Raw genomic sequence first — 15,423 nt, 5'->3', positions numbered from 1 at the left:
TTTAAGTAAATGGCACCTATGATTTTGGAAGCTGACAAATCCCAAATCTTCAGGGTAAACCTTTAGGCTAGAGATGTGGGGCACGCTTAAATGTTGCAGCTCAAGTCTGAGGATGATTTGCTGGTGGAGTTCTTCATCCCTTGGGGGAGGTCAGTCTTTTTTCTGTGAAGGCCTTCGCAAGTTGCATGAAGCCGAGGCTCATGATAGAGGGTTATCTGCCTTATTTAAGGTCTACTGAGTTAAATATTAGTCTTATCTAAAAAAAACAAAAAAACAAAACAAAACAAAACAAAAAACAAAAAAACCAAAGCAACAACAACAAAACAAACCATCACAGAAACATCAAGAATAATGCTTGACCAACTTTCTCTGTTCCATGGCCTAGACAAGTTGATATATAAAATTAAACATCACTAGATCTGAGGTTAAAATGATCTTAGAATTTGGGGAATTAGAGAAGAGTGGTAGAAACAGGAGACTTGAGGGCTGGACCTTGGTCTTCTGCAGATTTTTGTCATGACTTTGTCTCTCGGTGCCTTTGTTTTCACATGTGAATAAAAGAGGAATTATATATTCTCTGAAAGAATTTTCAAAGTGGATATTTTATAATGCAGGTGACTTTCAAAATGAATGAGTAAACACATGAGTGGATGGATGATCGATGAAATGATTGACCAATCATGAAGCCAAAGGGTAAGGGAGAGGAATTCAGTGAGAGGTAGTGAGAGGTATTTAGGAAATTTAGGAAGAGGTAATGAGTGTTCCTTCTTGAGCACCTACTACGTTCCAGGAACTCTGTTAGACAATTTATATACATAGTTACATTCAGTTCTCCCACTGCCCTACAGACATTTACAAAGAAAGAAACTGAGCCTTGTGAAAGAGAAGCGAGTGACTCCAGGTCACGCGGGCACAGAGCGGACATTAGAACCTGACCCTGGAACCTGAGTTGGCTTTGTCACTTGCGCTAGTCAGTATTACTAGTTACTAGTCACTATTCAGTTACTAGTCACTAGTCAGTTACTAGTTACTAGTCAGTTACTAGTTGCTAGTCAGTATCACTAGTCACCTGCTCTCTGAACATAGTCCTTAGTGAGATAAAGCTGACAAATGGGTCATGAGTTGAACCTAAGATCTCCAGGCTGTACAGTCTAGACCATCAACACTGAGCAAGATCCCTCCGTCATAGTTGACCAGTCTCCAGTCAAGGTGAGCCCCTGGCTTCAGCCAGGGTCAGGTTGCCTGGGGCTCCTTGCCTGGATGATTTAAGAGGGGCTGGGCTGTCAGAGTCACTTTTCCAGGCCCTGAGAACTAACCTCCAAACCCCAAGACTGGACTATCCATCTTCCTCCCCCAACAAATCAGAAAGAAGCCATGTAGCGTGGTACAGAGGACGGAGCCAGGATCCTCAGTGTCACCGTATCCTGGGTCCCCATCCAGCTCTGGCATTCCTAAGCTGTGTGACCCTAGCAGATGATTTACCTTCTCTGAGCCTCAGTTTCTTCATTTCTAAACACCAGCTATCGGTGCTTTCCCTTCAAGCCTGTTAGGAGGAATAAACGAGAAACCGTAAGGAGATGCCTGGCTCCTTGCTTAGCAAAGAGTCGGTATTCAAGAATGGTGAATTTTCTTTTTACGGAGGCTAGAGGAGTCTAGAAAAAGTAAAGAGGGCGATGAAGGTGGTTCAGGAACTTGAACCTGAACTTACGCAAGTGTCGGTGGTAGGACATCGCAGGCTGTGTGTGGGGGGAGTTCGAATGCAGAACTGCTGGGTTCTAGGGTAGACACAGCGTGCAGGGCGGAGCTTGCCTGGTATCTGGGAGCCGTAGGCCTTTGCAAAGGCCCTCAAGGTCTGCCCTCTCTTCTGCCTCTCCTTTCCCTTCTCCTGCCTTCTCTGTCTTCTCTCCTGTTCTTGGCACTCCCCCTTCCATTTCCTCCGCCTTGTTTTCCTACTCTCTCCTGTCTTCCCCTCTTCCCTGCCTCCCCTCTCATGCCCCCTGCTGTTAGGACTGACCATGCTTTTCCTTTCCATTCTTGTTTCTCTCTTCCTCCCTCCGTCCCTCTCTCTGTCTTGGGGGCTGGGGCTCCTCTGCTCAGGCCCCAGTGGTTCATACCCATTAAACTTGACAGTCTCTCATATGGTGGAAAGAGGCAGCTTCCCCCTCATCTCCCTCCCTTCCTGGGTCTGCCGCGATGCTCAGATCAGGCACCATCTGTTGCATTCATCCAGGCGACGGGTGAGCATTTTGCTGCTCTGGGGAGGCAGAGCTCAGTGGGTACCAGGAGGGAGTGTGGCTTGTTTGGACAACTTGATATATTGATATTGATAGAGCTACCGAAAGGGATCGGAGGCATGGGGGTGGGGGAGAGCGGGAGGGAGAGCGAGGTGGGCCGTGGAGGGGCTCACGCAGGCACCTGCCCCTGTAAGTCTGGGCTCTTGGCACTGCTGCCGCGGCGAGAGCCGCCAAACAGATGGATGGGATTTGCTGCCGCCGGGATCAGAAACCCTTGCAGCTCAGAGGAGCAAACCTTCCCTCTCTGCGTCTTCCTCTACTTCCAGCCACTCCTGTCCGCATCGGTTTAGGAGAAAGTGAAGCAGAAAGAGCAGGATGGGGAGAGGCTGGTCTTTAGAATCGGTGAATGTTAGAGGCAACAAAAAGGAATGATGGATCTGTTGAGGTCTCAGCTGGACAAAGAAGACACCTTCAGATGGGCCTTTGTGGAGAAATTCAAGGAAGCGGTTACTTAGAGGGACTTCGGCAGAGTGCAGAGAAGTCCCAAGGGGGTACTGAAGAACCTGGGACAAAGAATAACAGGAAACCACTATTATTATAACTGAGGAGGAAGGGACAGGGCATGGTTTTCCTAGGGGCACTGAGGACTGGGTCTGTGAACAGGGACCCCTGGCAGAAGCTGGGATTGTCAAGACTCCCAGATTCTGAGGACGAGGGTACGGAGACAGCAAAGGAGCAAGGGATGACCTGTGTCCAAATCCTCCTCCTGGATCCGGCCAGAGCACCTTAATGGGCAAAGCCAACTGGTAGGCAAGTAACAAGGAGCACGGGAACTAGTCCGTAGAAGGTCTGCCTCCAGGACCTGGTGTGGGGCCCAGTGACCCTGGGGTGGGGCTGGATCACGGGGAGCAAATGGAGAACAGCCAGTACAGACCAGGAATGAACATGGGTCCCATGGTCTGCACTGTGCCAGAAGCTCGTGTTCTGAACCACCACACACACGGCTTCTGGAGCTCTTCCAAGGAGGGCATGTGCAGAGTCTCCAGGGGTCCCACTCTTCTCCTGGGAGTGCGAGACCCGCGTAACCTGCCGTCTCCTCAGGCACCTCTCCTCAGATGTCTGCAAGATACCGTGCATTCATATCTCAGACCTGACTCTCGTGTTTTCGGTCTTCTGGAATGTCTTCTCTTCTAGAGCTCCCTTTCTCCTTGAGAGGTGCCTTCAGGACGTCTCTGTGGAAGCCAGGCCAGGAGCCATCTTCCACACCTGCCCCTCCCTCATCCACATTTTCCAGTCAGCCACCGCCTCCTGAGGGAATTGTGCCTGTAAGATAGCGCTCAGACGTTCCCACTTCTCCGTCTGCACGATTTCCCTCTGTTCTTTCTGCTCCGCTGTCTGCTTCTCTATCTCGACCTCCGCTGCCCTCTCCTGGGGATCATCCTCTCGGATGTGGACTTCTGCACAAATGTCCCGTCCTCCTGGTTGGTCTTCTTCCTTCTATTTCTGTCCAAAGTCTTCAGTGAATTCTGCTGTCAGCTGCTGAAACGATCTTCCCTACATGAAAATCTGATTAAGCCACTCTCCTGTCTAAAACCATCAGCGTGTTCTGTCCTTAATAAGGCCCAGAAGGATCGGGGTTGGGGTTGGGGTTAGGACTTCCTACCTCTCCAGCATGATCTCACGCCACTTGCTTTCAGTGTTTCGGGCCCCGTGAGTGGTGGTGCTGCCCCACCCTGACTCCATCTCCTCAAAGGGTCTTTGTTTGAATTCTTCCCCTCCTCCTGTGTTCTCTGAGCCTCCTTCCTCCCCAACCACTTCCCCATCACCTGGTTAACCCCTATTCTTTTCAGCCCTTAGTCCCACTACACACTCCTCGAAGCAAGTTTTCATGATTTTCCTAAACTAGGTCATATTCTGCTAAGAGAGTCTCTTTTCACCTTTCCTTTGTGGTATATGTCACTTAAGACTTTTTACATGTATCTGTCAACCATTTCATTCATCTTGATCCATCCCGTCTACATGGTGAGCATTATGGGGGGTGGGGGAGGTGTTCGTCTTTTCACCATCATACCTTGTCATGGACTGTATGTTTGTGTCCCCCACAGAATCCTATGTTGAAATCTTAACCTCAGACAAACTCTGTTTGTCTACTTGGACTAACATAACAAGATACCATAGATAGGGTGACTTAAACAACAGGCCTTTATTTTCTCATAGTTCTGCAGGCTAGAAGTCCAAGATCAGGATGCCAGCACAGTGGGGGTCTGGCTTACAGATGGCTGCCTTCTCACCGTGTGCTCACGTGACCTTTCCTTAGTGTATACATGTACGTGGGGAAAGCAAGGGGAGGGAGAGAATGATTTCTTCCTCTTCTTATAAAGACACGGATCCTATTGGATTAGGACCTCACCTTTATGACCTCATTTAACTTTAATTAGCTACTAAAATTCCTTTCTCCAAGTACAGTCACACTGGGGGTTAGGGCTTCCGACATAAGAAGTCGGAGGGACACAGTTCAGTCTACAGCAGACTGTATTTGGAGATAAGATCTTTAAGAGGTAATTAAAATTAAATAAGATCATTGAGGTGGGACCCTAATAGGATAGGACTGGGTGTCAGAAAAAGAGGAAGATCTCTCTCTTTCCCTCTCTCTTTCTCTCTCTGTCTCCCTACCTTGGGTTCTCTCTCCCTACTGTGTGAGCACACAGCGAGAAGATGACTGCCTGTAAGCCAAGGAGAGAGACCTCACTAGAACCCAAGCATCCTGGCACCCTGATCTCAGACATCCCCCCTCCTCCAGAGCTGTGAGAACATAAATAAATTGTTAAGCCACCCAATCTATGATTTTTTTTTTTAATTTATTTGACAGACTGAGAGCACAAGTAGGCAGAGAGGCAGGGAGAGAGAAAGAGAGGGAAGCAGGCTCCGTGCTGAGCAGAGAGCCGGATGCGGGGCTCAATCCCAGGACCCCTGGATCACGACCTGAGCCGAAAGCAGAGGCTTTAACCCGCTGAGCCACCCAGGCGCCCCCAATCTATGATTTTTGTTTTGGCACCTGCGCTAAGACAATGCCTCCTGCACTTGTCACAGACACATTACGGTTTTTTTCTGAAAACATTGTCGAATGGATGCATGAACGGATAAGAAGATGAATAAAGGCATGCAGGTGGGCAGACCCGTGTGCACCCCTACCTTGGAGGATTCCAGATTACGGTTTGCTCTAAATGTTTAACTACAATTAATCTAACTCTTACAGTTTGGGGCCAATCATACTCCTATCTGGGTTTAACCCATCAGGGTTGGGCGTAGAAGTGCTTCTCAGAATTGGAGGGTGTCTCTTGCTGGAGAGCTGTACATGGTGGGCTCGGAGTAGGTGTCCCATGTCCGGGTCATTCTTCTCCGTTCACCTTTAGGTAGACCTAACGGAGATATCTAGGAAGATAGCAAGACAGGCAGGTGAGGATATAAATCCACTCGATGGTCCATTTGCATTATCAATCGTCTTTTCCTTAGGTAAACATAGATTCCCCCTCTCTCCTCAAAGACAGAGCTTTTCACAGAGCCCTGTGCCCAAACCAGCTGCCTGGATCTGAGCTATGCCCCAGATGCATCTGTCTAAACCAAAAACCTTCCCTGGGAAAGCAGGAGCTCCGTAGAAATTGGGGTGGGGATGTTCAGAAGCCTTCTTTGTCCAGTCTGGTGAAATCCCTTCAAAGGAACAGGAATCTTTTGCACATACCATCTCCTGGCCTCAGACAGTGGGTAGCTCAAACTGAAGAAGCGTCCTTGCCTCTGGAGACATAGATGGAGGGAGGGCTGAGCTTGAAGATTTCAAAGTTGGGACTCTCTTTGGGAATTTCTCAGAACAAAGGCAGCGAGGCTGCGTAGACCGTTTCCTTTGCTTCTTTCCCATTTCCTCTCCTTGCCTTTTATGTTGCTCCTCTCCTTCCTTCTTGAGCTTTTCTGCCTTTTTTTTTTTTTCCCTCCTTTTATCTTCCACCTTTTTCTCTCTGCCCTTCCGACCTCACTGTTACCATTCTCTGGAACTTTCCACCAGTCTTGATTTTGAAACTTTGACAGGAATGAGGCTAGTCACAAAATCCACCAAGGGTATTGATAAAAATGGAGCATTGGACTGGGAGTTAGAAGGCTTGACTTTGCCAACTGCTTGCTTGGAGTGAGTCGTACACCTTGTATGGGGGGTGGGGCTTAGTTTCCCTACAGTGAAGTTGGGCTGTTGTACCCAGTGATCTCCATGTCACAGTACCCTAGTTTTATCTCCTCAAACGTTATTTGATCCGTGGGCTGCCCCCTTCCTTCACTGCCACTGCTCTGGTTCAGGCTGTCATGGCCTTTGGCTGGCTACCGCAGGAGCAAGGAGAAGGCCTCTGCGTACATTCTCCACACTCTCGTTACGAATTATTATCAAAAGGACTTACGTTGAACATGCCAGTTTTCTGTGAATTTCCAGTGAACAACTTTCGCCATTAGGATGTGTTCCAAACTCCTCTGTGACTGATAGTGATCCACCTCTCTGGCCTCGTCCCGTCTTCGCCTGCTCCCTTTGGGAGCCACACTGAACTCCCGTCACTTGCTTAAGCACCATGTTTTTTGTGGCTTCAGATCTTTGCTCCTGCGTCTTCTCCCATCCAGACAATCTTTCTTATCACATCTCTTCAGTAAACTACCCTGATTCTATGCTCTTTGCTAATTCCTATTCACCCTTAAGATGTCTGTATAAATAGTGCCTCCTCCAGGAAGCCTGCCTTGACTCCCCAGATGGGTGAAAGGACTCTTTTTGGTGCCACTCTGATACTCTGTACTCTCCTATCCCAAAAGTATTGCAACGTTGGGAATGCCTCGATATGTGTCCTTCCAAGCTATATCCCTTGAATTATGGATTGTGTCTGACTTTCTCCATTACCCTATCTCAAGGGCTTGGGCGCTGCCTGGAACACAGTGTGTGTTGAATGCATAAGTGAGGTTGCCAACAGCTACTGGCACCTGTGGGCTTCCGTATCATCGTGGGTCACGGAGGGAGCTCCAGGGACTCAGGGTGGTCAGGCCCAGTCCTCCATGGGCTGGGGGGGTGGGCCAAGCCCTAACCTCAGCCCCATTGCCCACCCTGTAGCCGCAGCTGAGGCGACGCAGGAGACAGTGGAGTCCCTGATGCAGAAGTTCAAGGAGAGTTTCCGCGCTAACACGCCCATCGAGATCGGTCAGCTGCAGCCAGCCCCGCGCAGGGCCTCGGCAGGGAAGCGGAAGCGGAGGAGCAAGTCTCGAGGTAGGCCCTCCCAGCACCGCTTGCCACGGTGTCAGCGGGCTGTCCCCAGGTTCCGGAGGCACCAGGAAGAGCTGCGCCCCCTTCCCATGCTGCCCTGGACTCCCAGAGTCATGCGGTGATGTCCCCGACCAGTCATCTCAGCTGAGGCTTGCAGACAGCAGACCTGTGCTCCTGGGTGGGGAGCCGGTGTCTCTGAGCCCCTGCTGCCTCATCTGAGATGGGAATGGACCGTCACGTCACCGTGGGCAGGCCGCTGTACTTCTCCCCGCCACTCCTCTCTCGCAGGAGTGTTATGGTATCTTAGCCCAGTGCACAACCCAGCATGCAACAAAAAGCAGGTCCTTCCTTCCTTCTCCATCTCCTCCTCCTCTTCCTCATCATCTCTGTCATCACCTCCTTTTTTTTTTTTTTCTTTCTGGTCATCTGTATGACTTTGTGGGTGGGACGAACCCCCTTATCATTGCTTGGCGTCCAAATCCACTCCGTTCTCTTTACATTGACTCAGTAACCGCCAGCTCCTCTCTTCTTCTGGCCTCTCATGTCTCTAGTTCCTGTGAACTTAGTTCTGATGATGTCACTCCTCTTCTCCCAGAGCTTTCGTGGCTGTCCAGTGCCTTCCGAAGTCTTTGGGCTTGTGGAGAGGACATTCAAGACCATTGCCGAGCTCTCGTCTCTCTGCTGTGTCACCTAAATCTGTGTGTTCCACTTCTATGTTCCCTTCCATCCTATTCTCCCTGCCTTAAATGACCCATCTAACCCTACGAGAAACTGTTTTCATTTATGGACGCTTATTTACTCTAGGCAGCAGGCTATGTGCTGTATACCTCTTTTTATACTTGATTCCCAGCAACGCTGTGTAGGGGGTACCGTGGTAATTCCCATTTTATAGATGCTATCACAAAGGCATAAGGAGCTGCTATAACTTGTCCCAGGGGATGCCCTAGTAAATACGAGAGCCAGAAAGAGCTAATCTGGCTGAGTTCCAAACTTTTTTTTAACTAAACCACTGTATTCTGAACTAGCAAGGTCCTACCTGTATTTCCAAACCATCCTGTGAAATCCTGAGTCCTGTGAAAAACCAAGCATCTACCCATTAAACTGAGGTCAGAAATCAAGGCAGAAGTTGGTGATGGAGTTGCTTTTAGGAATTCACATGATAAACGCCAGGTTGAACTGAGGCATAATGGTGAGTGAGTTGCTTTGAGGTTTCAGCAGCGTCCATTGCTAACCCCAGACCAGTCAACTTCAACATGCATGGCTTTCAAAGAGTCCCTGGATGTCTCTGAGGCTCAGTCTCCTGTTCTGCACAATGGGTTGTCAATCCCTACTCCAGAGTGCTGCTGTGAAGGTCAGATGAGGTGGTGAATGCAGACAGCACGGAAAGCTCAGCTAATGCGTGTTGGGAGCGGAATAAATACTGTCCTGTATTGGTCCTATCTTATATTTGTTCTGGGTCACGTGTAGTTTCATTCAGCCTTGCGTATCCATCTTTTGTCTTCCATCATTCACCAAGAAATCACCCTTAGATCCTCCCTGCAAATACAGCTCCCATGAGTACAAGTGACTCCCAGTCCATAACCTCCCCTCTGTTCTCGCTGCCAGTCTGAATTCATTTCCTTAGTGTCCTATTGGAAACACTAGTTATACTACCAAATTCTTCCCCCTCAAGTCCCTCTTTTGCACCATAACTGTCTTAATGAGGCCTCTACTCTTCTACTCTTGGACATTTGCACTGTTTCTGATCATTTTACCTTTAAACAGTGCCATACACGATGCCACATGGACATTTTTTTGGTGGTGGTGGGGCATCAAACTTGACCATCAACCTTGGCCTTCACTCTTTGGGCAGAATTTCAGAATTTGCTTATTAATGAAAATCTGTTTAAAAGAACTTAAGTAAAAGTGCTCAATTTCAAGAAAAGACAAGAACTGCTTCCCATAGCAGTGCTGCATTCAATGATATACCAGAGTTTACATTTTATGTCCAAATTTTTATTTGCTTTTGATGAGGCTACTGTGCATGAACACAAAAACAGGAAAAAACTCACGTGAATTTGGATAAGAGATTGGTGAAATCACGACTCCTGTGACTTCCTGACATTTCATTCATTTTTTAAATAAATCCTTAACAGGAAAACTGGGAGATGTTCAAAACTATAGAACAATGATGGTAAACAAATTACCTAGCTGAACTGGGAAACGACTTCCCATTAATTAAAAACACGTACAAATGGAAAAAAAAAAAAAAAGAAAATCTGTTTGACTTAGATGATGATTGGATATCAAGTTATTTCAATTTACAAATCAAATGGGGCATAAGAGAACTGAAGTGAGAAGAAATGCATTTTTTTCCCTAAATGTATCTCGAATCTGTCCCCCTTTCTCCACTCCCATTATGACCATTGCCGCCTCTCCCCCCTTTGCTTGCAACTGAGCCCTCCTTGAGATTCCGTCTGCTCAAAGTTGCCAGAGTAATCTTTTTAGAGACATATACCAGATAAGAGCTCTTGCTGATTAAATCATTCAGTGGTTTCCTGTTGTCCTTAGATTACAACCCAAACTCCTTGCCAATCTCCTGTTCCATCTGGATCTGGCTCCTGGTCTCTTGACTCACTTTGCATTTCCTCGTGATCCAGCCGTACTGCCTTCCTTCTGATTGCAGGAACCCAGCAAATGTCTCCCCACTTTTGACTCTGACAACTTCCTGTCTTCCCCTCGCTGTGTCTCTTTACACCCCCCCGCCCCGGCTGCTCTCCTGGCTCTTAAACCACCGTTCAGCTCTTCGCTCGGATACAAGCTCCTCCAAACCATCTTCCATGACCACCCAGCTTCATGCTTTCTACCCCTTTCTAATAACCCTTTTTTCACTCGTTCCATAATATTGTGGTCTAAAATTATTTTGGTCTGTTTGCTTATTTACTATCTTCTTCTTACAAAATGTGTTTCATATTCATAAACCCAACACCGAGAACGTGCAGAACGTGCTTAATAAATATTTGTGGAATGAATGAGTGTATTAACCTCAAAGATCATTCGAGAGTGGCTCAGTTTTCTAACTTTTGAATTACCGAGGTAGGAAGGATCCAGGATAAACCAGAGCCTCTTGGTACAGACCTCCAGGGAATCTTGTTTCCCCTAGAGATAGACTCACTGATGGATAGCACATTAAATGTGCTCAAGTGGATGCTGTTAAGGCAATTTTCAAAATGGCTTAATAACACTGTGCTTGTGATTTTACTGCCACTATTGGGTAAGGTTTTTTTTTTTTTTTGCAAGAGAGACTAAGGATAGCGTGAGCCAGCCCTGCAGTTCCCAGCTCATACACTTACCACCACGGCTCCTCAAGGTTTTCCTGGACTGAAGAACTCCATGGCCTATAAAAGTGATAGAAATGCTGCATCGTCCTTCTGCCTCTTGGAAACTCACGAATGCATCTTTGACTTTTGAAGATCCTGGGAAGCCCTACAGAACAGTGAGCTGGGCTTCTTTGTTTACCTCCACGTCTGTGCAACCATCTTGACCACAGACTCTGTATTTCTCCTTGGGACATTTACTCTCATCTTGAAGAACAGAAACGACCCTAGACATGTGGTGTTGGAAGTGCTCCGTCCAGCTGTGAGGACTGTCGGAAGCCCCAGATGCGGTATGAGGGTCTGGAATCTCGGTCTTTCTTTCTCTGACCGGCTCTTTCCTCTGCCTGCGGAGGGGGCATCAGGCCTTCTGGCCCAGAGCGGGAGCACCTGACCTCTCTTAGCCTCCGTGGGCTTCACAGCGGTTCGCAGCAGATGGAGTGGGCAGTGGAGAACCGGGGTTGTGGAGTGGAGCACATGGTTCAACGCAGCACCAATGTGTTTCTGTGGCTCTGGCTTCCTCGCAAGAGCCCTCGCAAGTGCTCAAGTGCATCTTCCTTGGGCGGATGAGGAAGGCAGTGGGGGACTCCGGCAGGGTTTTATGAGGCAGCTGTTGGGCAGACAGACCCCCACGTCCACGGGAAGTGAACAGTGAATGGGTTGGAGCTAAAATAAAGCAGGGGGAGATTATTTGTGATGTGACGAAGAGCTTCTCGGGGTTTCTAAAGTGTAGATAGTGGTTTAAAAGTGGGACTTTTGTGTTTGAACTGGAATTACCTTTCATGGGCTCACTGAATGAGCTTAAGCAAGTGAAGCTGTGTTAGCCTCAGTTTTCCCATCTGTAAAATGGTGCTAGTTATGCCAACGTCATAGACGGGTTGTGGGATGATACCTGCAAAATGTGTAGCTCAGGGCCTGGCACTTGGGCGACTGACTTAATAAGGAGTAGCTAATGTTATCATTCATCAGGGTTCTGCACACACGGCCTGCAGAGGCTCCCAGCTCCCATCTCCCCACTCCCAGCTCCCAGCTCCGCACCATGCTCTTTGGGTCTCTGCCACCGAGCTGGCTGAGGTTCCATTATTCTTCGTCTGGAGTCCTACAACAGCCCCTTCATCCACAAATCCATCTTCCACCCTGGCGACTGGAGCAATCTTTTGCCAACACACTAAATCTGGCCATGTCACTCTCCTGCCTACAACGTTTCCCTAATCGGCTGTCACTTGCCATTGGGGGCATCTCAAGCTTTTGTGATGAAGACTTCCTGAAGACAGGTGAGAATCAGCACACTCCCAAAGGATCCCATAGCTGCACTCAAAAGACATTAGTCGTAAGCCCCAAATTCCAAAACCAGACACCTAAAACCAAAAACCAAAAAACTACGACATTCAATTTCATAAATATGTTACCTTATTTTTTTCAGTTACATTATTTAACATTTTCTCAAGTCTTTAGGCAGTAGTGATGCCCCAGGAAGAAGAACCAAGCTTATACAATACCACCTTCAAAGGGTTTCTATAAGAACAAATGAAACAATGCTTGTACAGCGGTGAGCACAGAGCCCAGCAAAAGGTGCACATTGAACATGTGTTCCTCCATTGTTTTATCTTTATCATAACTGTTTCATTATTTTTTTTATTTATATCAGTATCCTTACCCATTAGAAGTACACTTACTTCATTTTAGAAGTCAGAATCTGGAAGGTGAAGGGAATATGGTAACAAGTTGCCACAGTCTGCTACCCAGGCTCATTCCTGGCCTGGATCCAGCCTGCTCCCAGCTCGCTCCAAGTTCAAGCCTCTGCATCCTATGGCTTCCGGCACACTGGCCATATTTCCATTTAGCCGACCTGCTTTGCTTTCCAAGTCTGTGCACAGATCATGTTCTGCCTAAAACTCCCTCCTTTCCTCCCCTCTTTCTACCCCGGGCAGCTAGTGTCTACTCATTTTTCAGAATTCGGTTTCAAAGTCTCCTCTGTGAAGAAGACACCCTTGGCCCGCCCTCAGCCCTCACCTCTGCTCAGTGAGCCACTCCTTTGTCTGGGCACATGCAGCCCGGCGCTGCTTTCTGTCTCTGCCTTTATCACAATCCATTGTAAATAGGTGTGGACACATCTGTCTCCCTCCCCAGCTCTGACAGTCCCATGATGGGAAAGACCGTGATTTATGTCTCTCTGTAGCTCCAATGTGTAACGGAATGGGCATAGAGTAGCAAAGAGCTCCCAGATAGATGGAAGTATCGTAGAATACAAATGGTTAATGAGATGTAGTGCACGGGCATCTCCTGAGCATTTAGTATATTTTACTAAATATAGTAAAGGACTGTGCTCATCACATATTATTATCTCATTGAAAAGCTTCCCCAGATCCCATAGGTAAGGATGTAATTGTCTCCATCTACAAATGAGGAAGTTCAAACTTTGGTTAAGTGCCTTGCCCAAGTTTATCCAGCTAGTAAATGATGGAACTGTGCCCTCAGGGCCCAGACAGATCCCACATTGCAGTTGCCAGATGACTTGGATTTTACTCCCAACTAGTCTGGATAACGTCCTCAAGCTTTGAAATAGTATCAGTCTAGTCTAGCTCCTGGAAGGAAACAGTTGTAGCTTATCGTGCATTGATGAGTGTTTCTGTATCATCAGTGCTGATGTGAGGGTGTTCCGGAGCTAGAAGACTCTGGAAGGTGAGGCATCTCTCTCTGCGTCAGGACAAGAGTCAGGATGTCCTCTGACCTTACGGAGCCATGCCCTGTCCTTTTGGGCTTGCAGAAAGTATGTACGCTTTTCATTTGGGACAAATTTGAAGACTTTACAAAGAAAGTTCCCTTAAGGCATTGTTTGGAAGGGCAAATGGGCTTTTGGCACGTGGCCGTGGGGATAGGGAGGAACAGCCAGCACAAGACATGGCATGGAGGTGGAGGAAAAAAGAACAGTTTCATCCCAGACAAAGGTCCCGACCCCAGAGAGCTGACATCTGTCCAGTCCTCCCCATCTTCCTGTGACAATCTCATGGTTTCCAGCAGAACTTCATTCATTCTGATTATGCAGCTTCAAGACTTGCTTTGGCAAAAAGGCAAGGACCTCCACCCAAACTTTCCTGGTGGCAAGGGAAGGCTGCTAAGTGGGAAGAGAGGTTTAGGGAACAAAGATGCAAACCAGAGACATAAAGATGGAACCTGGGGCTGCCTGCTCAATATTTAAGCATCACAACAACCCAGGATGGCAGATAATTTAAAGCCATTAATGCTTCTGAATATTTTCCTCCAACTAAGTGAATAATTTATTGCCAGTTACCAGTAAACAGAAAAATACATATATATTTATGTAAGCCCACCTTCTGAGGACAGTGTCTTGCACTGAAAAAGTGTGTCGGGATGTATCTGTCAGGGAGGATAAAGGAGCCAGAAGCTCTGATAACCTCTTCTCTGTCTGCCTTGTGATATTTGTCATTTATTACCTTTTATTAGAGTAATTTATGGCCACCTCTCTTCTCCCTTAATTAAACTCATGAAGTGCAGTGGCTATGTCCAGGTCATGCCTGTGTTTTCATTGACTAGCCTAGCTCCTGACAAATAGCAGATGCTCAGTTAATGCTTGATGGATTAATGGACAATTAATCACACGGGCCGTGTGATCTTGGACAGGACCTTCAGCCCTCCGGGCCTCAGTGTCCCCATCTAAGAGGCTGTGTGTTTTTGTGGAAACAAGCTCAGGTTCGGAAGTCAGGTGGATATTGAATCCATATCCCAGGTCTGCCTCTGATTCACTCAACTTTGGGAAGTGACTTTGTGGGCTAAAGTGGTGTCACCTAACCTAGAATTTGTATAGTCAGCCACCTCCCAGGGGGGCCGGGGGATTCGAGTTAATGCATGTAATGTGCTCAGCAGGCCAGACCAAACATGCCAACTACCCAATAAATCTTTGTTGTTGTTAATTTGGAAAGCAGAGGTGATGTGCTGGATGATTTCCACAGGTCTCCTCTGACTTAAAAGGTCTTTGATGATAAGTCTGATGGGGAAGCGTGGTTGTCTATTAAAAAGTCCAGTATTTGAACTCAGAAAACCCTGGCTGGAACCCCAGCTCTTAAGTGCATGCAGTTGGGTCCTCAGGGAAATGGCTTAATCTCATTCGGTCTCCACCCCCAGCACCTACAGACGTGAGGATACCAGCCATTCTTATGTCCCAGGGCCATCGTGAGAATGTGCTGTTTGTGGACATGCTCCTTTAAGGACTCTGGAGTAGCTACATCCTGAAATCAGAGTCTTGGCCTCTTCAGAGACAGGGAATACCATGCCTATTTGATGCAGAACCCTTTTCCCCTTTTCCTCTGATTTTCCTTTTCTTGGCCTCAGGCCCATCCCAAGAGGGCCAGTGCCACCAGCAGCCCAGTGATTCCTGTGTTGGGCTGAGGTCTGGGAGAGCTGATCTGTAATCAGAGTAACACAGCCACCTCCATAAATCTCTGGTGTGTCTTTCGGAGAAGTTTGTATTGCTGAAAGTGTATGTCTCCTCCAGGCAGTTTTTCTTGTCTGCCTGAAATATGTCAGAGGACTCTTA

At 47.6% G+C, this 15,423-nt stretch overlaps 1 protein-coding gene across 3 annotated transcripts in view; it reads left to right on the top strand.

Moving 5' to 3' along the window:
- Window positions 1–15,423, top strand: part of ASTN2 (astrotactin 2) — an 855,422-nt gene that overhangs the window by 247,502 nt on the left and 592,497 nt on the right. For 2 of the 3 annotated variants that reach the window (XM_082697137.1, XM_082697135.1), the window contains exon 4: window positions 7,366–7,518. The exons of the other annotated variant lie outside the window; for it this stretch is intronic. In XM_082697137.1, coding sequence (XP_082553263.1) covers window positions 7,366–7,518 — 153 coding nt within the window. The remainder of the gene's footprint in view (window positions 1–7,365; window positions 7,519–15,423) is intronic. 3 annotated transcript variants of the gene reach the window in all.

This window comes from Mustela nivalis (genome assembly GCF_964662115.1).
Source record: "Mustela nivalis genome assembly, chromosome: 13".
In the NCBI taxonomy this organism is placed as follows: domain Eukaryota; kingdom Metazoa; phylum Chordata; class Mammalia; order Carnivora; family Mustelidae; genus Mustela; species Mustela nivalis.
This window is presented reverse-complemented; position numbering and strand designations above follow the sequence as displayed.